The sequence below is a fragment of the Mauremys reevesii genome, linkage group 15, assembly GCF_016161935.1.
Source record: "Mauremys reevesii isolate NIE-2019 linkage group 15, ASM1616193v1, whole genome shotgun sequence".
NCBI lineage: Eukaryota > Metazoa > Chordata > Testudines > Geoemydidae > Mauremys > Mauremys reevesii.
The window spans coordinates 822,518-846,317 of record NC_052637.1 but is presented as its reverse complement, the minus strand read 5'-3'; the positions used below and the strand labels follow the sequence as shown (position 1 = coordinate 846,317).

Below are 23,800 nucleotides of genomic sequence, written 5' to 3'. Positions count from 1 at the left end.
AGGGATCCTCCCCCAGGCAGACCCTGGCTGACCCGTAGCCTCGCTCATTCAATCAGGGACCTCTGCCCCTGTCCCCAAGTGGACCTACCCCCCCCCCGTATGTTCTTCTACCTCCACTCAGTCACCCCTTCCTCCATGTGTCCCTGCACCCTCCTGCCCCTGTCCTCAGCTTGCCCTGCACTCCCCCTCGGCCCCTCTCTGCCCCCTGCCCCCATGTGTCCCTGCACCCCCACTCCAATTCAGACCCCCCAATCTGTTCCCCCACTAGCACTTACGAACCCCACTCTGTGACCCCCCCCCAGAAGCCTCATGTGCCCCTCACTGTCCAGCCCCCGCCCCCCCCATATCCCGTGCCTTCCAACCTGGCCCTACCAGCATGGCCCTGTGAAGAAAGCAACCCCTTCTCTTCCCTACCCACAGCTGGGGCTGGCCTGGGAGTGGCTGCTCTCTGTTCTGGCGCCACCGCAGCCCCTGGTGGCTGAAAGACATAACTGCAACAGAATGTATTTTCTGCAGAATTCTTTTTGCATGGCACATGAATTCTGGGCAGAATTCCCCCAGGAACACCTCTTGCAGCTGGAGCTGTCTGAAATACCCCGCTGGGGTGCTGAGCTGCAGGGTATGCTGCTTTTCACATTTGAAATAACCAACTCTCACTTCTCACTGCATATCCCCTAGCACTTTCCCTCATTGGAAGGATAGAAACCCAGGCAACTGTCCAATCATCCCCTGGAGTTATTCCATTCTGCCACTTCCTCTAAAATCCACTTCTCTTTTCTTTGGACATGAATTCCCCATTCACTTCCAAGTGCCCAGATGACCTACCCCAGAGTTGGCTGCAATTCAGGGATCAGGGCACCTGCATCCCTAGAACTCTCATGCTGTTTACCCAACTGAGTCTCTGTTTCCAAACCCCTTAGCTCCAGACCCACCTGGCTGGCACAGATCCCACCCCCCTTTGTGTTTGCAGAGTCCAATGAGGACACAGATTTGAGGATAAATAAGCCCCAGTGGCTGCTTCCTGGCTGTTATTCTCAGCATTGGAGGCTTCCCGTTTCCCCAGCATCCCCCATTCGCCTTTGTGCTGAGCTGAGAGACACAGAGAAAGCCACAAAGCCGCAATTGCACCAAGGAGAAGGGCAGGTGAGTCTGTGCCACTGGCGAGCTAGGGACAGAGGGGCAAAGGGAGGGAAGGAGGTAGAAGAGCAGCTGGAATTGGGATCACTCTAGGTAATTACCCATCTTGGGCCAGCCTATACTCTCCCCTGGTCCCGAGGCCCGCTGGGGATATCAGTTGGCAGCTCCTTCATGGGGCCGTGACCACGGGCGTGTACTTGGCACGGTTTACCCCTGCCCCAGACACCTGCCCCTTCTGCGGCGGGAGGGAGACCGTGGCGCACGTTTACTTAGAGTGCGCCCGGTTGCAGCCCCTATATCGGCTCCTCACCAATATCCTGCTTCGTTTCTGGCTGCACTTTTCCCCTCACCTCCTTCTCCATGCACTCCCTATCCATCCCTTAGGCTGGGGGGCGGGATCTGTTAACTTCCGCCCACACACTTCCCGGAAACCCAATAGGTACTACCCTTTCCACAGACCCCATTCTCAGACCTGAGATTAGAACCCAGGAGTCCAGACTCCCAACCCCCCGCCCCCCGCTCTAACCCATTAGACTCCCCTCCCCTCCCCGAGCTAGCGTCATGGTTGATGCCAATCTGGAAGTTGAGCAGGGAGCCAGAGAATGAGTGGTACACACCAAGGGGCTCTATTTCCTAACTGGGATCTAGTCTGAAGTACGGAGCTCCCTTCTGATGGTAATTAGGCAGCTGGGACTGGATGGGGCCCAGCTCCCCCTAGAGGAGAAAGGCCTCAGATCCTGTTCCCTGTAACTCCCTGTTTGTGGGGGGGGTTCCCTTACAGCTGCCGCAATGCTGGGACTCCTCCCTGTGCTCCCCTGCCTGCTCCTCCTCTCCCTGACGGGCCCCAGCTCTGGCTCCGATGACGATGGCACCGTGGTGCTCACCACCAGCGGCCCCATACGGGGCAAGCGCCTCCCGGACGGCTCTGGCACAGTCACGGCCTTCCTGGGCATCCCCTATGCCGAGCCCCCCGTGGGGGCCTTGCGCTTCCAGAAATCACTTCCTCACCAGCCCTGGAGCCAAGTCCTAGAGACCACCAACTTCGGCAACACCTGCCACCAGCCTGCACTCCCTGCTTACCTTCAGGCTGATGTCTGGTTATCCAAAATGCCACAGTCTGAGGACTGCCTCTTCCTCAATGTCTGGGTGCCCCATCCCCAGCCTAACGGGACGGCCCCCATACTCATCTGGATTCACGGCGGGGCGTTTTTCGCAGGGGCAGCCTCCCTCGATGTCTATGACGGGCGCTTCTTAGCCGCCACCGAGAACGTGATCGTGGCCTCCATGAGCTACCGGCTGGGGGCGCTGGGTTTCCTGTCTCTGCCCCCAGCCGCCCCAGGGAACGCCGGCCTGTGGGACCAGCGCCTGGCACTGCGCTGGCTGCGGGACAACGCAGCCGCCTTCGGAGGGGACCCAGCCCGTTTCCACCTTTTCGGCCAGGACGCTGGGGCTGCATCAGTCGGCTTCCACCTCCTCTCCCCGGGGAGCCGGCCCCTCTTCACTCGCGCCGGGATGCAGAGCGGAGCCCCGAACGTACCCTGGGCTTGGATTTCACTTGAAGAGGCCCAGGAGAGAGGCCAGAGGCTGGGCCAGCTGCTGGGCTGCACCGATGGTAACAGCACAGCCCTGGTGGGCTGCCTGCAAGGGAAGGAACCTGGTGAGTTCTCCAAACACGAGTTCTCCATCTTGAACCACAAGAAGCAACTGAGGCTGCCCTTTGTGCCGACACCAGATGGGGATTTTCTCCCTGATACACCACCAAGACTCCTGCAGGCTGAGCACGGCCAGCGGATACCTGTCGGGGTTGGTTTCAACACCAACGAAGGCTCCTACATAGTATACTTTGCTGCCTCTAGCCTCAACCTGGAAAACGCCAGCTCCATCGGCTGGGAGGAGCTGCTGCAGGTGGTGAGGCTGATAGTGCCAGGGGTGCCAGACGAGGCCATCCAAGATATGGCACGATGGTACATCCAGGAGGGGGAGGAGCAGGGAGAGGCACGGTACCGATGGGCCATGGAACAGATCGCTGGTGACTATATCATTGTGTGCCCGATACTGGAGATGGCAAGGCAAGAGGCAGAGGCTGGAAATCCTGTGTACACCTACCACTTCGCCCACCGTAGCAGCGGCTTGTCTATACCTGAATGGATGGGGGTACCACACGGCTCTGAGATTCCCTACGTGTTCGGGACCCTGGCATCTGTTGTAGGATCCAATTACACAGAGGCTGAGATAGCGCTCAGCCACAGGTTGATGCATTACCTTGCGGTGTACGCCTGGAGCGGGTAAGGGAATCCCCCACAATCCTCTTGTCTCCCCGATCCAGACCATGAGAGCAGTTGTAACTCTTTGGCCAATTGTCCTTCACATCCAGGAACTCCTGGCTCAAAGACATGGCAAAGAAGGGGTCTCTGAAAAACAGATAATCTATTTGGGTGAACCACCTGACCCAGAGCTGAACTTACTTCAGGGAGGTAAAATCTCAGCCCCCTGGTTCCAGGTTAGGGATAATTCCCTTCTTCCCACATCAGGATGTCACTGGCCCTGCGAACACACCCAAGGAAACAAGGTTTTCAGCTAGTGGTGAATGATCTCAAAGCTCTGCCTGCCCTTTCCCAGCCCTGCCACACAAACTCAGGGGAGGTTTATGCTACAAACACTATACAGGCATGGCTACATCAGCTCATCATGTCGATATAGCCTGCAGCAGCAAACGGGGTTGCTCCAGTAGTTGGGAAGAATCATCTTCCCAAAAAACAGGAGCTACAGTGACAAAAGTATCTTTCCATCGACATAATACAGCTACCCTACGGGCTAGGTCAGCATAGCTGTGACAGTCAGTGGGTGTTTTTTTCACATCTCTGCTTAAGAAAACTGTGCCAATATAATTGTTACGCATACAGTAGAGCATAGATAAAAAGACATGCTCCCTTGCAACAAAAATAAGCAAGCAAACCCCCCAAAAAACCCTCTTCAATATTCCCCATTCTGGTCCTAATCACCCAGCATGGGCTAATTTCTTCCCAGATTAGGGAAGGGAAGGCAGCTGTGAAAAAACAAAAACATAATATACCACAAATGGAAGAAAGGAGACATTTATAGTAATGAGTATAAATCAGACATTAGGAATTGTAGAAAATTGATAAGGGAAGCAAAGAAGCATATGGAGAACTCTATAGCCAGCAGCATTTAGGACAATAAGGAGTTCTCTGACGATATTAGGAACAAAAAGAATCCTCACAATAGAATTGGTCCATTACTAAATGGAAATGGTAATGCAGAAAAGGCAGAAGCATTCAATAAATAAATCTGGGAAAAAACAAATGATGCACAAATAATGTAGTCTCATTCCATGGTAATGATAACACTCTTTCCATTCCACTAGTATCTCTGGAAGCTTTTAAACAGAAGCTACTAAAGTTAGACATTTTTAAATCAACAGGTCCAGATAATTTATATCCAAATGTTTTGAAAGAGCTGGCTGAGGTACTCACTGGCCTGTTAACACTGATTTTCAGTATATTGTGGCGCACTGGGGAAGACCCAGAAGATTGGAAGAAAGCTAATGTCATGCCAATTTATAAGAAGGTTAAATGGGATCACCTGGGTAATTATAGGGTGTTGATAAATTGGAAAGGGTCCAGAGATAGGGTGACCAGATGTCAAAACTGAAGTATCGGGATGTGGGTGGAGGGTGGAGAGGAGAGAGAGACTGTGCAGGAGTTTTGCTTGTTTGTCCAGTGTCCCGACCTAACATCAATCGGGACGCAGGACAAACAAGCAAATATCGGGACATCTGGTCACCCTATTCAGAGAAGAGCCACAAGAATGTCTAAGGGGTTAGAAACCTTGCCTTATAGCGATAAACTTAAGGATCTCAATCTATGTAGCTTAGCTAAGAGAAGTTTAAGGGACCTATAAATACCTACTTGGGGACCAAATCTTTAATAACTGGTCTTCAGTCTAGCAGAGAAAGGTCTGACATGATCTAAAGGTGGGGAGCCAAAGCAAGATAAATTTAGACTTCAAATAAGGTATAAATGTTTGACCGTTAGAGTAATTAATGATTGGAACAATTTTCTAAGGGTCATGGCAGATTCTCCATCACTAATTATTTTAAAATTAAGTTTGGCTCTTTTTATATAAGATCTACTCTAGGAACTCTTAAGGGGAACAACTGTGGCCTGTATTATACGGCAGGTTATACTAGATGATCACAATAGTCTCTTCTGGTCCTGGACTCTAGGGAGGGCCACTCTCTCGCCCCTCCCCCATGTGTTCGAACACATACCCTGTTCACATCCCCGCAGTCCCACAACCAATGGGACACAGACATGGGGAAATCCCTGACTGTGCAGCTTTGGGCACTGCATGGAGCACCTGGGAGGTCTGCAAATTACAGCTACCAGCTGGCTGCCTCCAACATCATTCCTACAGGCAACATCCCTGCTAGTTGCCCGTCTTCATGTTCAGGGAGGCCATCTTAACTGAGGGCTAGTCTACACTTACCTGCCGGGTCGACGCGGTGAGTTCAACTTCTCGGAAGCGCTCCCGTTGACTCTGGTACTCCACCACTGCAAACGGCGGTGGCGGAGTCGACCTTGGAGCTGCGGAGTTCGGTTCCGCGGCGTCTGGACGGGTGAGTACTTCAAACTAGGGTACTTCGAATTCAGCTACGCTATTCACGTAGCTGAATTTGCGTACCCTAGTTCGACCCCCGTTCTTAGTGTAGACCAGGCCAGAGGGTAGTCATTGGCTTCTGTCCCTTTGGAAACCAGGGGGAAAGGTAGCCATCTTCCTTGAGGGCAGCCTGTGGCTTCTGCCTCCTTAAGAACAATGGCGAGTGGTGGCCATCTTTCCCAGGAACAACCTGGCTGCCATGTGCAAGGGCCGTAGGCAAATGGCAGCTGACTCAGGGCAGCTGGTGGCTTCAATCTCCTTGATCACAGTGAGATATGGTGGTCATTTTTTGTAAGGGCAGCATCCTAGTTGAAAGGACAAGTGAGAGACGCCATCTTAAGTCAGAGCAAAACTTGACACTCCCTCCCAGTTCAGATCCTCCTATCTATGCCCCCGCATTCCCTGTCCATGCCCCCCTCACCCCGCATGTTGCTCTGCTCCCCACACTGGCCTTTCCTGTCTGTGAGCACTAAGGATGCCCATCTTCTCTGAGGGAAGCCTGGCTTCAGTCCCATTGCAAACAATGGAAAACAGTGACCATCTTCCCTAGGGGAAATCTCATTTTACAAAGAGTCTCAGCCCAATGGCAGCCATTATTACTCAGGGCGGCCTGTGGCTTCAATCTCATGGAGAACAATGGAATAAAGTGGCCATGTTTATAAAGGGCAAGCTGTAGCATTACCCCATGTGAAAAGACCGGGAGGCACCACCCTTCTTAACTGAGGGCAGCCTCTGGCTTCACTCTCATTTGCAACAACATGGGATGGCAGCCATTTTGGAAAGAGGCCAAACTTTTCAAGTTGGCTCATAATCACCCCTGCATCCGGGATGTTAGACACCAGCTGGGGCACATTCCTGTCCCCACCAAGCCACAGTACTAACCTCAGTGGGGCATGTTTATTTTCCATGCAGGAAACCCATGGTGGGGGAGGGCAGCGAGAAGCAGTGGCCCGCCTACGACCCCGCAAAGGAGAACTTTGAGCGCATCGCCCTGAAGCCGCCCAAACCTGAGACGGCATCATCCGCCTCGCGCTGTGAATTCTTGGCATCACTGCTGTCAGAGAAACCAAAGGCCCCAGGTGAGCATCAGCGGGATGAGAGGATGACAGCCCTAGAGGGGAAAGGCCCTGTCTCTCCCCACCCCTCTCAGCCACCCTTGGGCTGGATTGGAGAAGGCTCCCCTCTAGAAGCAAAAGATCCAGGCTCACATTCCCATTTCCATGGGCTCTTCTGGTCTCCTAGAGATGCTCCATTCTCCTGTCTGGGGTAGAACTTGCATATCCTGGGAACTCCAGACCCCATCGGCTGTGGGGCAGCCTCAGGTTCTACCCCATCTTCTGTTGCTCAGCCCCTCTGGGTTGGAGGATGACAACCATGTTTCCTCTCCAAGGTCTCCTCATGTAGCTCCCATTTCAGGGGAGGAGGCATGAGCTCAGACAGAGGGATTCCCAGTAGGGTGAGTGGGGATTGAGGGAAGGATCAAGGACACTGTGGGCTGAGGGTAAGTGGCCTGTAATGACACAGAAGAGAAAGGCGGCAATGAAAGAATGACGTGCAGCTGGCTCTGGGGAGGGATGCAGCTGCTGTGTAACTGTGAAAGACGGGGATTCAAGGAGAATCCAATAGCCACTGGGAATCCTGTATGCCAGGGGCCCTCTTATGGGAGGCAGAACAGACCCTTGCATGTTGGACTCTGGGGTAACGGACACTGGGAAACACGGGAACTCCAGCAGAACAGCATCCCCTACTGGTAGAATACAGCACTGGAGGGCACTAAATGTGGGGGGACGGCCTTCACCTGACCCCCCCCATGCCACTCTTTGCATAAAAGCGCCCCCTAGTGCAGAGACATTATCACTGATCATAAGGAGTGAGCATCCCATACTGAGCCTGTGCAGCACCTGGTTTTCCCTGCAGGTCTCCTCTCCTGTTTACAAGTAGACCAACCCCCGCATAGTCTGAACTCATCCCCGCTGCTGTTAACCCCACTCATTGTGTGTCCCACAGGAGCAGACGTGCCCAGCCTGGGGGGCCGTGAATGAAGAGCTGAGCAATTACAATCCCCTAAAGGGGGGGAACCCTCCCTGCAGACAAGAGCCTCCAGTTCCCTGCAGAGAAGAGCCTCCAGTTCCTGTTAGTGCCTGCAATTCATTAACGAGGATCCTGCTAATGAACCAGCTGGGAATCCACGGATTGACCCTCCCTCAGCAATTCCTCCATCCCCAATGCATTAAATCATATTCAGTCTGGAGACAGAATACTGGTGTGTGAGGTTGATCAGCTGCTCCTGAGCAGGAGACAGAGAGAGTGTTGGCGCGATGGGAGTTGTGTTGAGTTAATGGGGAACAAAGATTACGTAGGGGGTAAAGTCTGCTCTGGTGTTTGAAGAGGCAAATGACAAAATGCAGAGATCACACTCTGCACCCAAAGATATGGAACTCAGGAGTCCTGACTCCAGCCTCCCTTGTCTAACCAACTAGACCCCAATCCCCTCCAAGTTCTGAGATAGAACCCAGGCGTCTTGACTTCCAGCTCACACGTCTCTAACCTTTAGACCCCCTCTCGTCCCCAGACAGGGGATAACACCCAGGAGTCCTAACTCCCAGCCCCCCTCTTCTCTAACCACTAGAGACCACTCCCCTCCCAGTCTTTGGGAGAGAACCCAGGAATCCTGACCCCCACCCTCTGTGCTCTAACCCACTAGCCCCAATCCCCTCCTTGATGGTGCTCAGTGGACTGTGAGGAAGGACCGTACACACCAGGGAGTCTAAGGAAATCGGTGGTTTATTGATGACATTTGTGGGCCATTAGACAATACAAGCCACAGAGACAGATCTTTTCTCAGCCAGCTGGCAGGGTCTGGGGAGGAGGCTAAGTGGGGATAGGGATAGGGAGAGTGCCCCACATGCACACAGCACCCTCTCCCTATGACCCCCAGCCCTGCACAGATCCCCTCTGAGGGGCAGGGACTCTGTGGTCCAATCAGCCCTCAGTCTCCCTGCTCAGGGGCTGGTGGGGTTTGGGACAGCGGCCCTGGCCCACCTCGGAGTTGGGCTGAGCCTCCACAACTCAGTGCGCACTGGTGGAAATGACAAAATCTGGAACCAGAGCCCTTGAGAGCATCAAGGCCCCATGTCCCTTTCCCCATCCCCTGAACCAGCTGGTTCCCCCTTCCCTCCCCCTCCTCACATCAGATCCAGCATCCCCTAGAGGGGAAAGGCCCATGTTCAACCGCCTAATCATTGTCCCAGTAACCAGGGCTGGTGGCACAGACCCCTAGAGCACATGAGATTGGCACAACTCTTGCAGAACGGCCATCCCCTGGAAGGGCAAGCCCCCCAAATCCTGACTTCCAGCATGCCTTTCATAGAGTGGATGCCTTTTGTAGAACATCAGGGTTGGAAGGGACCTCAGGAGGTCATCTAGTCCAACCCCCTGCTCAAAGCAGGACCAATCCCCAGACAGATTTTTGCCCCAGATCCCTAAATGACCCTCTCAAGGATTGAACTCACAATCCTGGGTTTAGCAGGCCAATGTTCAAACCACTGAGCCATCCCTCCCCCCTATGGCTCAGTTCTCTCAGATCAACTCAGAGCTCAGTTGAAGAAGCACCGAACCATCATTTCTCCCATCGTTAACTGCTGTAGCTATTATTATTTTTCCTGCTCTGACAGGGTGAGTGGCACTTTGCAGGCGGGCTGGGCCGGGCCATGCTGGGTTTACAATCTGGATAGGCAAGGAAGGAAGAGGGGTTGGGCTTTGGGTTGGCTCAGATCTAAACTCGGGGGTCTGAAGCCAGCTATGGTTGTGAGGAGAGCTGAGCGTCAGGGTGATTAGGAGTAGGTTTAAGGGTTCCAGGTTTAAGAGTTAGAGTCAGGTAGTCAGATCTGGGGAGCCAGGTAATAATTAGGGTGTTAGGGTTGGAAATTGGAGCTCAGGGGTTCCAGGTCCCATTGGGTGTTAGGGTTAAGTATTAGTGTGACAGAGCTGGCTGGAACCATTAATTTCTGGATTAGAGTGGGATGGTTATGCCTGGGTGTAGTGTTAAGGTGTCAGTGTTAGGATTAGAGTTATGAGGATAGGTTTATGGTTGCTGTGTCATTGTTATCACTACAGGCATAGAGTTCAGGTGTCAGTGTTAGGGTTAAGGTTAAGGTTATGTTTTAGGGTTAGGGTTTCGGCATAGCATTAAGGTATCAGTATTACAGTAGGGCTATGGACATAGGGTTACAATTTCAGTGTTAGGGTTAAGGCTATGGTCATAGATTTAGGGCATTAGAATTAGGGTTGGGGTTCTATGGTTGTAGAATTAAGGTGTCAGTATTAGAGTTAGGGCTGTGGGCATATGGTTAAGGCATCATCCGAGGCATGAGAGGAGATTGTACAGAGAGGGGTCTCCTTGCAGAAATCCTTGTGGCTGCAGCAGCTGTGGTTGTGGATGGTGTTGGAGCTGTGGCTTTGCATTGCCATGTTCTGCTCCATCACTCCCTGAAAGGTGCAGCGCAGGTGGCTGTAGCGCACACAGCCGGCTGGGGAGGAGGTGAGGACACGCTCTGTCGCAGGCATTGAGGGCATCTCCTAGCCGGCCCAGCCCCGAACAGGCTCCTTGCCGTGCCGCCGGCTCTCTCGGGTTTTCCACCAGTGATGGGTTTTGAGCTGGGGCTGGAGCCTGTCTCACGATGATGTCCCAAGAAGTTCCAGCCTTTACATTAATTTGAGTCCTGTCATTGGCTACTCACCCTGGTTGCCCACCTCCCAGGACAGGGCAACCAATCAGAACTGCTGTAGCTTGATGCTGTTCTCATGGGAGAGTGAAGTAGGGAGCACAAGGCGCTGGGAAGCACTGCCCCCTCCTCCCCCGCCCCTCCTGTGAGCAATGGGGACATGACAGTGCCTCTGCTCCTCCCCCCTGCAGCACCCACCTGGGAAGGGGCACTTTGGAGGTGAAAAGCCCCTGGAGCTGCCCAGTCCAGGCTGGGAGAGGGGGGGACACCCTGCTGCAGCCCCCCCAGCCTTGGGGGAGGGGGATGAAGAACCCCAGGAGCAGCAGAGGTGGGGCTGGGGGGCTGAACTGAGGCAGGGCTTGGGGCTAAAGTGATATGAGTAGTGGCTGGGTAGGGGCAGAACTGATGGGGGCAGTGGAGGGACAGGAGGGGTCGGGAGGTTGGGGAGCAGAAGTGGGCAGGGTGACCCGAAGAGGGAGAACTGATGACGCTGTTTAGGAGCATTTCCAACCTGGGGAGGCGCTCACCAAATCCTCTGCTCCCAGCCTCCGGCATGGGTGGGGGGGCACTGCCCCAGAGTCACTTACCCCAGCCAGCCAGCCTCTTATGGTGCCCTTTGCACAGCGTCACCTTCTCCGAAATGGTCTGGGTGAGACTCCCTAAGGCAGCGGCCATCCTGGGACCAAGAGACAGGCACTCCCCATTCTCCAAGCTAAGCACCCTGTGATAGTGCAGGAATGGGGGGGGTGATGCATGAGTTTTACTGTCATTCCTCTGCTATTGCCTGGAATGGGCATCACACACACACACACACATGTTCTCTAGCAGCTGGAATGTGCATCTCACAAACAGACACACACAGAGTCCTCTAGCACCCGTCCTCCATCAGACAACAGCCCTACCACTGCTGCCAGCTAACAGAGCGCTCTTTTCAGTCCAAGGGACAGCTTTCTGCTCTGGTGCTGAAAGTCCTGGGTTCTCTCCTGGCTGCTGATCTTCGGGGGTTGTGTGTAAATGAAGGCACATCAGAGTGGGAAGTGGGGGTGTCTCAGACTCACACTGGATGACTGTGATGATGCTGCAGAACTGTCCTGGCCTGGTGGTGCAGGTGTCCCCCTTCGGCATGCAGCCAAGCTGGGGGATCGCGATGGTGCACTCCCAGCACTGCAGGCCCCCCGCAGCGGGATGCAAATGGGCATGGAGAGAGAGTCAGAGAGATGGCCGGGGGCGGGAGGAGAGAGAGATGTGGGGAGGGAGAGAGGTGGGTGCCCATCCGCACACAAACCCCCCCTCCCGCCCCCTGCAGTCAGCACAGTGCTGTGGGGTACACCCTGCAGCAGAATCCCCCTGGTGACCCCTAGTCTCAGCATGGGCCACCAGGCAGAGCTGTCCCCAAGTCTCGGCATGGGCCAAGCCATGCCACCCCTCCCTCCAACCTACTCCAGCCCAAGGCACAGCATGGCAGCAGCTGCAAGGAGCAGAGCCCCGGCCCTACTGGCCTTCTCTGCATCACTGGCAGATACTGGGCCAGGGAGAGATGACTCCCCCGCGCAGATTGACGACCACTTCCTGGTGTAAATAGCACCTGGGAGATGGCAGATCCAGTTCTGAGGCCTAGGAACCCCCCTCCCCGGGTGGGAGTTTCCCAGAGGGGAATTATACAGGGTATAGTAGAAAGAAGCAGGAGCATTGGGCCTGCTGCACCATCTGAGGCCTGAACCAGCGGCTGTGAACTAAAGTCAGGCCGTGTATTAAAGCAGATGCTCAGAAGTTCACTGTCTAGTACATGAACTTGGCGACATTGTTGGTAATATTGTAGGCACGAGGCATGTACGTCAATATAGTCCAGCTAGTACAGAGACATCCCAATCCGGTACAAGAGAAGATGGTTTCACAGAACAATGAACAGAGATTTTTTTGTTTGAGGTATCAGGAACAAGGCGAGGTAGCAGACAGATGTCATGAAATACGTAAATTGTGTATTCCCGGTTTTTGCCTCAGCCTATAAATGTTGCCCCCTTTGTCCAGCACAGGGGGCAGAGGAATGTGCCGCCGCTGACTAAGCTGAATCCATTGTAACGAGCACCTTTGTCACTGGACCGAGCCTGTGGTCTTTGTTTACGAGTAACATTGAGGCCTGCGCTGAATGAACATGCTGCACTGCCTAGGAATGACATTGCAGCTCCAAGGCCAGACGACCGAGTGGCCTGAACGGCGTTACTAATGATGTTCCAACCTTCGGCACTTAACAATGCTAGGTAGTGCTATTGAGGTCGGCTAAACCAGCTCTCTGCACAGAGCTGCACAGCACATGAAAAGAACACACACACACACACACAAGCCAACTGATAACCCAATGTGTGACTTGTTTGGATCAACAGAAGAACAAACAGGATGAGGATGCATTAAATTAGCCCCAGGAAAAAATTCAGCTGACACCTATTGTGACAAAGTTCCTCCTCTACCTTGGTGGGTCCTGCGCTTATTGGCGGATTTGCTCACCTCAGTGATCTTCCCCTCTGGTGGAACCCACAGTCTGGGTCAACTGCTCCTGTGTCTGATCAGGAGTTGGGAGGTTTGGGGGGAACCCGGGCCCGCCCTCTACTCCGGGTTCCAGCCCAGGGCCCTGTGGATCGCAGCTGTCTATAGTGCCTCCTGTAACAGCTGCATGACAGCTACACCTCCCTGGGCTACTTCCCCATGGCCTCCTCCCAACACCTTCTTTATCCTCACTACAGGACCTTCCTCCTGGTGTCTGATAACGCTTGTACTCCTCAGTCCTCCAGCAGCAGCACACCCTCTCAGCTCCTTGCACCTCTTGCTCCCAGCTCCTCACACCCCAAACTCACTGACTAACTGGGAGACTTTTAACTAGTTCCAGCCAGCCCTGGATTGGCTTCAGGTGGCCCAATCAATGTAGCTATCTCCACTGCCTTCTAGAAAGATCTCAATTGGCCCCAGGTGTCTTGATTAACCTGGAGCAGCTGCCATTTGGTTACCATGGTACTAGGGACAGGGGCGGCTCTAGGATTTGCGCCGCCCCAAGCAGGGCGGCAAGCCGCGGGGGGGCGCTCTGGCGGTCGCCGGTCCCACGGCTCCGGTGGACCTCCCGCAGATGTGCCTGCGGAGGGTCCGCTGGTCCTGCGGCTCCGGAGGACCTCCCGTAGGCATGACTGCGGATGCTCTAACGAAGCCACGGGACCAGCGGAGGCTCCGCAGGCACGTCTGCGGGAGATCCACCGGAGCTGCCTGCCGCCCTCCCGCGGGACGCCGCCCCAAGAGCACGCTTGGCGCGCTGGGGTCTGGAGCCGGCCCTGACTAGGGATTTGGTTAGCCTGGGGCTAACATACCTGTTTCTTACTACTTTACTGTAGCCATCTGGCCTTGCCCCATCACACTGTTCACTTCTGACCCACATGCCCTCGGCTATCCCCTCACTGCCCTGGGCTCCCCCACTCCCCACAGCTCCACCAATGCCCCTCAATCCCAATCTGCATCCCCCTGCTATCACAGCTCTGGGCTCCATCCCTCTCCCCCAGCTCTGCCAATCACCATCAATCCCCTCCTGCAGCCCCATCCAAGCCCTCACTTCCCCCCACTCCCCACAGGTCCTGACCCACAGCCCCTTGATTTCCCAGCTGTGGGCTTCCCCCCTCCACAGCTCTGCCAGTTCTCCACCATCCCACCCAGCAGAACCTCCCCTCCTCTGTTGCTAAATCTCCAGTAGTGATATTAGGCTTGGAAGGATTAGAATACATCGCTACATGTCACTAAACACCAATTTCACTGCGCACACACAATCTGACGGGAAAATATTTCCATTGATAATCAATGAAATTTACAGATACTCAAAGAAAGGAAAATGCCGCATGAAAATGTATTGGAGTTCAACTCACTTTATATCTTTGGGGGGCGGGCAGGAGTGTTGACAATTGATGTTTTTACAGTTCATGAAACTTTAACTTATTGGCTGTCATCTGCCATTAAATAATTGTCTGACCTGCCCCCAGAATGTCCCAAAAGTTGAAATTAATAAAGATTGAAAAAAAATCCTGTAAAACGAACTTCGATATTATCCATCAAAATTATAAAGAAATAGATGTTGACTTCTGCCAAGCCAAAGTAATATGCAGTCAGCATTCTGCAATGACTCTCCCAACTTGGGTCAACAGTGACTAACTTGTGACTAGTGGTGGCAACTAAAGTAAACAAAACCCCAATTGCCACATGAGGATAAGAAGCAGCCCAGGGCCTTAGGGCAATTTCAGACCCACTCCCCACCCTTCCAGGAGGAACAAAGATGCCCAGAGCTGTCATTAATGTTCATGACTCAACCACATGCTGCCAGAACCAGGATCTCACCTGGAGCGGCTCTCACAAGCTAAGAGGGCTGCAGCATGGGCAGGATTTGAAAAGGAGACCTCCGAAAGTCTGCAGATGCTACAGGGAGCTGGGCAGCGGCGGTGCCCCCACACAGGTTTCAGAGTAGCAGCCGTGTTAGTCTGTATCAGCAAAAACAACGAGTCCTTGTGGCACCTTAGAGATTAACATATGTATTTGGGCATAAGTTTTCATGGGCTAGAACCCACTTCATCAGATGCATAGAGTGAAAATACAGTAGGCAGGTATAAACACACAGCACATGAAAAGATGGGAGTTGCCTTACGAAGTTGTGGGGTCAGTGCTAATGAGGCAAATTCAATCAAGGTGGATGTGGCCTATTCCCAACAGTTGACAAGAAAGGGTGAATATCAACAGGGGGGAAATTACTTTTTGTAGTGCTAATGAGGTCAATTAGATAGATAGATAGATAGATAGATAGATAGATAGATAGATAGATAGATAGATAGATAGATAGATAGATAGATATGCCATCATGTGCCAGCAATGCTCCTCTGCCATGTACATTGGCCAAATCGGACAGCCTCTATGCAAAAGAATAAATGGACACAAATCAGACATCAAGAATTGTAGCATTCAAAAACCAGCAGGAGAGCACTTCAATCTCCCTGGACACTCAATAACAGACTTAAAAGTGGCCATTCTTCAACAAAAAAAACTTCAGAAACAGATTTCAGTGAGAAACTGAGGAACCGGAATTAATTTGCAAACTGGACACCATCAAATTAGGCCTGAATTAAGACTGGGAGTGGCTGAGTCACTACAGAAAGTAATTTTCCCTCTGTTGATACTCACCCATTCTTGTCAACTATCGGGAATGGGCAACATCCACCTTGGTTGAATTAGCCTCGTTAGCACTGATCCCCCCCCACACACTTGATAAGGCAACTCCCATCTTTTCATGTGCTGCATATTTATACACCTCTACCCAATATAAGGTGACCTGATATAACACAAATTAGGATATAACGCGGTAAAGCAGCACTCCGGGGGGAGGGGGGGGATGGCTGCGCACTCCAATGGATCAAAGCAAGTTCAATATAACGCGGTTTCACCTATAATGCGGTAAGATTTTTTTGACTCCAGAGGACAGCGTTATATTGGGGTAGAGGTGTACCTGCTACTGTATTTTCACTCCATGCATCTGATGAAGTGGGTCATAGCCCACCAAAGCTTATGCCCAAATATATTTGTTAGTCTCTAAGGTGCCACAAAGACTCCTCATTGTTTTTGTCCCCAGACAGTTAATGCTGATCCAAATACCCCAGGGTGGCGTTATGGTGTGCTGTACCAAAGGGATGTATGCAAACACTAGGGGGCACTCTCCCCTCACAGTCCATGCCCCAGCATGGCACTAGGGGGATCAATGCAGCCGGGAGGGGCGCGGGGACTCACTAGGAGGCACTCTCCCCTTGGAGTCGGTGCAGTCCCAAATGCCCCAGGATGTCGCTGTGCAGCAGCAAGTGCTCACCTGCACATTAGCCATAAGCCCCGCTTGTCACTGAACATCCCCTCGCACTTTCCTTCCATGGCGGGGAATGCGCCTGGGTCCCCTGGCTAAACACCCCCTTTAGTTTTTCCATTTTGCCCCCTACCCAAATATCAACAGTGGACACTGAATCCCCCATTCATTTCCTGTTACCCAGCTGCCCCTCCCCAGAGGTGGCTGCAATTCAGGGATCACGACCCTTCAGTCCCTAGAGCTCTCACCCTGTGAACCCAACTGGATCTTTGTTCCCAAAGCCCTTGGCTCCTCCCCAACAGTCCCACCCAGTCAGCCCAAATCCTTCCCCCGCATGTGTGCACAGCCCAATGAGGACACAGATTTGAGGATAAATAAGTCCCTGTCGCTGCTCCCTGACTGTTAGTTTTGCATCTGAGGCATCCACTCAGCTTCCATTCAAGCTGAGATGTGAGACCCAACTGTGAGTGTGCCAAGGAGAAGGGCAGGTGAGTCTGTGCTACCCAGGGCCCCACTGCCTCAGAGCTAGGGACAGAGGGGCCCAGGGAGTGAATGAAGTGGAAAAACAGTGGGAATTGGGATCATTCTGGCCAGTTACCCTCCTAATGTCCTTCCTACAGACCCCATTCTCAGAGCTGGGGAGAGAACCCAAGGAGTCCTGCCTCCCAGCACCCCCTGCTCTCCCACACTGGTCCCCACTGCCTTTCCAGAGCCAGGGACAGCACCCAGGACTCTCGACTCCCGGCCCTCAGTGGTATAATCCGCCATACCCCACTCCCTTCCCAGACCTGGGGATAGAACCCAGGAGCCCTGGCTTCCAGAGCCCATCACTCTAACCCATTAGACCCCACTTCGCTCCCAGAGTAAAACCCAGGAGTCCTCAATCCCAGCCTCTCTCCCAACTCTAACCACTAGATCCCACTCCCTTCCCAGAACAAGAGTCAGGATTGATGCAGACCAGGGAACACAGCAGTGAGCTAGAGCATGGGTGGAACAGACCAGGGGACTCTATTTGCTAAAGGGGATCCAGGCTGATGTAGGGAGCATCCTCCTGCTGTCTGAATTTAGGTGGCTGGGACTGGATGGGAGCCAGCACCCACTAGAGGGGAAAGACCCCAGATCCCGTTCCCTATAACTCCCTCTGGGGGGGTTTCCCTTACAGCTGCCGCGATGCTGGGACTCCTCCCCACGCTCCCCTGCCTGCTTCTCCTCTCCCTGCTGGGCCCAAGCTCTGGCTCTGATGATGATGGCACCGTGGTGCTCACCACCAGCGGCCCCATCCAGGGCAAGCGCCTCCAGGTCGGCTCCAGCACAGTGACGGCCTTCCTGGGCATCCCCTACGCTGAGCCCCCCATGGGTGCCTTGCGCTTCCAGAAACCGCTTCCCCACCAGCCCTGGAGCCAAGTCCTGGAGACCACCAGCTTCGGCAATGTCTGCCTGCAGTCTCCACTTACTGGTTATCCTGAGACCGAAACATGGACACCCAAAACGCCGCAGTCTGAGGACTGCCTCTTCCTCAACATCTGGGTGCCCCATCCCCAGCCCCCCGCGCCGGCCCCCATAATCATCTGGATCCACGGCGGGGGGTTCTTCACAGGTGCAGCCTCCCTCGATATCTATGACGGGCGCTTCATAGCCGCCACCAGGAACGTGATCGTGGCCTCCATGAACTACCGGCTGGGGGCACTGGGCTTCCTGTCTCTGCCCCCAGCCGCCCCGGGGAACGCCGGCCTGTGGGACCAGCGCCTGGCGCTGCGCTGGCTGCGGGACAACGCAGCCGCCTTCGGAGGGGACCCAGCCCGTTTTCTCCTTTTCGGCCAGGACGCTGGGGCTGCATCAGTCGGCTTCCACCTCCTCTCCCCGGGGAGCCGGCCCCTCTTCACTCGTGCTGCGCTGCAGAGTGGAGCCCCGAACGCACCCTGGGCTTGGATTTCACTTGAAGAGGCCCAGGAGAGAGGCCAGAGGCTGGGCCAGCTGCTGGGCTGCACCGATAGCGATGACACGGCCCTGGTGGGCTGCCTGCAGGGGAAGGCAGCAGGGGAGTTCCCCAAACATGAGTTCTCCGTCTTGCTCTACAAGGAGCTGGTGGGGTTCCCCTTTGTGCCGACACCAGACGGGGATTTCCTCCCTGATACACCACCAAGACTCTTGCAGGCTGAGCATGGCCAGCCTATGCCCATCGTGGCTGGTTTCACCGCCAATGAAGGCTCCTACGTGCTATTCTTTGGTGCCCCCAGCCTCAACCTGGAGAACGCCAGCAATGTCGGCTGGGAGGAGCTGCTGCAGGTGGTGAGGCTGACAGTGCCAGAAGCCCCAGAAGAGGCCGTCCGAGCCGTGGCACAGCGGTACAGCAAAGAAGGGGAGGGGCAGGGAGAGGCACGATACCGATGGGCCATGGATCAAATCGCTGGCGACTACCTCGTTGTGTGCCCGATAGCCGAGGTGGCTAGGCGAGAGGCAGAGGCCAATAGTTCCGTGTACGCCTACTACTTCACCCACCGCACGAGTGGCTTGTCTACACCTGAGTGGACGGGGGTGCCCCACGACTCTGAGCTGCCCTACCTGTTCGGGACCCTGGCGTCCGTGGGACAAGCCAATCACACGCACACGGAGGCCGAGGCGGGGCTGAGCCAGAGGATAATGCAGTACTACGGGAAGTTCGCCAGCAGCGGGTAAGGGAATCTTCCTGTGCCCCTGAGGCAGCCCGGGAAAACAGCTAGCCTGGAGCTCTTTGGCCCAGAGTCCACAACATCCAGGAAGCCCTGGCTCAATACCATGGCAAAGGAGTCCCTTTGAAATGTAGATAACCTGTTTGGTTGAAGGCCCTGACCTACAGCTGAACTTACTTCTAGATTAGGGCTAATTCCCTTCTTCCCTCATCCAGATGTCAGTGATCCCATGAACACCCCCATCCTCATTCAAGGAAACAAGGTTTTTAGCAAGGAGCTACTCTCAAAGCTCTGCTTGCTTGTTCCCAGCCCTGCCACACAAACTCAGGGGATTGCTCTGCTACAGAGACTATACGGGCATGGCTACACCAATTATCATGTAGATGCAGCCTGATCCAGCCAAAGGGGTTGCTCCAGCAGTGGAGCAGCAGTCAGGTGCGTGGTTTTCTCACATCTCTGATTGCGTTAAGTGTGGCCACTTCACTTTTAAGCATACACCAGGGCATAGATACAAAGGCATGCTCCCTTACATCAAAAATAAGCAGGAAAATTTTCCAAAAAAATAATCTCTTCAACATTCTCCATTCTAGTCTTATCCACCCAGCTTGGGCCCATTGATTCCCAGATTAGAGAAGGGAAGGCAGCCATTAAAAAGTAATAATAATAATATACCACACATGGAAGAAATGAGATGATAGTAATGAATATAAATCAGACATTAGCAATTGTAGAAAATTGAGGAGGGAAGCAAAGAGTCACAAGGAGAAATCTATAACCAGCGGAGTTAAGGACAATAAGGAGTTTTTTAACAATAGTAGGGAAAAAAAGAATCCTGACAATGGGATTGGTCCATTACTAGGCGGAAATGGCAGAATTATCAATAATAATGCAAATCTACAATGAATAATTCTGTTCTGTATCTGGGGAAAAACGGGTGATATAGTCTCATTGTATGGGGATGACAACACTCTTTCATTACACTAGTATCTCTGGAGAATGTTAAATGGAAGTTACCAAAATTGGACATTTTAAAATCAGCAGGTCCAGATAATTTGGATCCAAGAGTTTTAAAAGAGCTGACTAAGGAGCTCTCTGGCCCATTAATGTTGATTTTCAATACATTTTGGAGCACAGGGGAAGTTCCAGAAGATTGGAAGAAAGCTAATGTCATGCCAATTTATAAAAAAGGGTAAATGGGATCACCTGGGTAATTATAGGGTGTTGATAAATTGGAAAGGGTCCAGAGGTAGGGTGACCAGATGTCAAAACAGATAGGTAGGATAGGTACAGGAGGAACAGAGGACGCGGGTGGAGTGGGGAGCCTGTGCGCGGGAGCCTTTGCTTGTTTGTCCAGTGTCCTGGCCTAACATCAGTTGGGACGCGGGACAAACAAGCAAATATTGGGACAGTCCTGATAAAATCGGGATGTCTGGTCACCCTATCCAGAGAAAAGCCACAAGAATGTCTCAGGGATTAGAAACCTTGCCTTATAGAGATAGACTTAAGGATCTCAATCTATGTAGCTTAACTAAGAGAAGGTTAAGGGGCCTATAAATACCTACCGGGGACCAAATCTTTAATAACTGGTCTTCAGTCTGGCAGAGAAAGGTCTGACATGATCTAAAGGTGGCGAGTCAAAGCAAAATAAATTCAGACTTCAAATAAGGTATAAATGTTTGACAGTTAGAGTAATTAATGATTGGAACAATTTTCTAAGAATCGTGGCAGATTCTCCATCACTGATGAGTTTAAACTTAAGACTGCATCTTTTTCTAAAAGATCTGCTCTAGGAATTGGTTGGGGGAACTCCTATGGCCTGTGTTATAGATGAGGTCAGATGAGATGATCACTATGGTCCCTTCTGGCCTTGGAATTTATTAATCTAGGAAGGGCCATCGTCTACCCTTTACCCATGTGTTCCCATCCCTGCAGTAACACAGCCAATGTGACACATATTGTGAGCTCTACACATGGGAAAATCCCCAATTGTGCAGCGTTGGGCACTGAATGGAGCGCCTGGGACGTCTGCAAACTACACCTATTAGCAGGCTGTAATGTACCCACAGGGTGAGCTGCATATGCAGATTAGCCCAGTGTCAAGCAGGAAGCTGGCCTCTGTTCCTCTACTTTGCCTACAGAGGGAGCCATAGAGTTGCTGTTCCCACAGGCCACCTCCACCATCTTTCCTCCAGGCAATGTCCCTGCTACTTGCAGGGCTTCAAGGAGAGGGAAACCATCTAAACTTAGGGCAGCCTGTGGCTTCTGGCTCCTTAAGAACAATGGCAGGTGGTGGCCATCTGTCCTAGGGACAGCCTGGCTGATGTGTGAAAGGGCTGTAGGCAAACAGCAGCTGATTCAGGGCAGCTTGTGGCTCCGATCTTGTTGTGCATTGAGCCCAGTGCGAGATGGTGGCCATATTGGGTTAGGGCAGCATGTGACCTCATCCTAGTTGGAAGGACAACTGAGAGGAGCCATCTTAAGTGAGGGAAAATGGTGGCTTCAGACTGCCTTCCAGTTCAGATCCTCCTACCTATGCCCCTATGTTCCCTGACATCCCAGTGTCACTCCTTGTCTCCCCCACCTCCATCCGCACATGTTGCTCTGCTCCCCGCATTGCCCCTTCCTATGTCTATGAGCACAAAGGATGTCCATCTTCCCTGAGAGACGTCTGCCTTCAGCCCTATTAGAAACAATGGGAAACAGTGGCCATCTTTGCTAGGGGCAGTCTTACTTTACAAAGTGCTGTAGCCCAATGGCAGCCATCATAATTCAGGGCAGCCTGTGACTTCCGTGTCATCAAGATCAATGAGGACATTGCTCATCTTTATAAATGGCAACCTGTAGAGTCACTCCATATGTAGAGAACAAGAAGCAGCAGCCATCCTAACTGAGGGCAGCCTCTAGCTTCAATCTCATTGGGAACAAGGGATGGCAGCCATTTTGGAAAGTGGCCAAGTTTTTCAAGTTGTCTCTTAATGACTCCTGCAACCAGGATGTCAGACTCAAGCCAGAGCATGGTCCCGTCCCTGCCCAGGCCTGGTACTAACTCTGTGGGGTGTGTTGAATTTCCCCACAGGAACCTCACGGGAATAGGGGGCAGTGGGAAGCAGTGGCACCCCTACAGCCCCACAAAGCAGAACTTCTTCCGCATCGGACTGGAGCCGCCCCAAGTCAAGGAGACGTCCCCTGCCCACCGCTGCAGCTTCTTGGCATCACTGCTCAAAAGGAACCGGAGCCCTACTGGTGAGCATCAGAGGGCTGAAAGGACAGCAGCCCTAAAGCGGAAAGGCCTCATGTCTACCTACCCCTCTGAGCCAGCCAGTCCCCCAATCCCTGGGGCTGGATTGGAGCTGGTGCCCCCTAGAGGGGAAAGACTCTGGATCACCTTCACAAATCCATGGGATCTTCTGGCCTCCTATAGAGGCTCCATTTTCCTGCTTGGGGTAGATCTCACATCCCCTGGGAACTCCAGAACCATCTGCTGTGGGGCAGCCCCAGGTTGGCCCCATCTTCACAAGCTTAGCCCCCTCTGGGTAGGACAACAACATCTGTGTTTCCTGTACGAGCCTAACTCCATATAGATCCCTTTCCAGTGGAGGAGGCATGAGCTAAGACACAGTGATGCCTAACAGGGTGGGTGGGGATAGAGGGATGGAGAGGACAGCGGGACCTGGGGGCAGGTGGCCCATAATGGCACTGAAGAAAAAAGAGGCAGTGAAAAAATAACACACAGCTGGCTCTGGGGAGGGGCATGGCCATTGTGTAACTGTGCAGCACAAACAGTGAAGGAGAATCCAACAACCGCTAGGAATCCTTTGTGCTGGAGGTGGTGGGACTCTTATGGGAGGCAGAGCAGAATGTTGCACGTTGGACACTGGGATTCACAAATGCTGGGAAACACAGGACCTCCACCAGCACAGCATCCCCTACTGCTACAATATAGTACTGGGGGAGCACTGACTGTGTGGGGACAGCTCCCTGCTGAGCCCCCCATGAGGCTCTTTGCAGCAAAGCGCCCCCTACTGTAGAGGGATTAGCACTGACCGTAAGGGCTGAGCACCCCATACTGAGCCCGTGCTGCACCTGGTTTCCTCTGCAGGTCTCCCCTCCCATTTGCAAGTAGACCAAACCCTGCATAGTCTGAGCTCATCCCGCTGCTGTTAACCCCACTCTCTGTGTGTCCTGCAGGAGCAGACCCAGGACGTGCCCAGCCCAGGAGGCCGTGAATGAAGAGCTGAACAATTACAATCCCCTGAAGAGGGGGAACCCTCCCTGCAGACAAGAGCATCCAGTGCCTGACAGCACCTGCAGATTCATTAATAAGGATCCTGCTAATAAACCCCCTGGGAATTCACGGATTGACCCTCCTTCTGCAATCCCTCCATCCCCAGAGCATTAAAGCATATTCAGTCTGGAGACAGAACCCTGGTGTGTGAGGTTGATTAGCTGCTCCTGAGCAGAGGGGACAGAGTGTATGTGTGTGTGTGTGTGTGCACGCACATTTGTGTGTGTGTTGGGGGTTGTGATTCAGTGCTGAAATAATGAGGGACACAGATTACATTGGTGGCGGGGGTAAATGATGCTCTGGGTTTTGAAGAGGCAAATGACAAAGGCCAGAGATCACACTGTGCACCCAGAGCTAGAAACGGAACCCAGGAGTCCTGATGCCCAGCCTCCCCTGGTCTAACCAACTAGATCCCAATCCCCTCGCAGAGCTGGAATAGAAC

At 53.1% G+C, this 23,800-nt stretch overlaps 2 protein-coding genes across 2 annotated transcripts; both read left to right on the top strand.

Moving 5' to 3' along the window:
- The first annotated feature begins 995 nt into the window (after positions 1 to 995).
- On the top strand, positions 996 to 8,030 carry LOC120383521 (acetylcholinesterase-like). The gene is made up of 4 exons (XM_039501688.1): positions 996 to 1,143; positions 1,919 to 3,422; positions 6,730 to 6,896; positions 7,825 to 8,030. Exons 2-4 carry the CDS (start codon positions 1,927 to 1,929, stop codon positions 7,857 to 7,859), a joined length of 1,698 nt encoding a protein of 565 aa, XP_039357622.1. The 5' UTR covers positions 996 to 1,143; positions 1,919 to 1,926; the 3' UTR covers positions 7,860 to 8,030.
- A 9,511-nt stretch (positions 8,031 to 17,541) lies between these two features.
- LOC120383695 (acetylcholinesterase-like) lies at positions 17,542 to 23,416 on the top strand. Its single transcript, XM_039501874.1, has 3 exons — positions 17,542 to 19,076; positions 22,150 to 22,316; positions 23,262 to 23,416. Exons 1-3 carry the CDS (start codon positions 17,575 to 17,577, stop codon positions 23,297 to 23,299), a joined length of 1,707 nt encoding a protein of 568 aa, XP_039357808.1. The 5' UTR covers positions 17,542 to 17,574; the 3' UTR covers positions 23,300 to 23,416.
- The last annotated feature ends 384 nt before the right edge of the window (positions 23,417 to 23,800 follow it).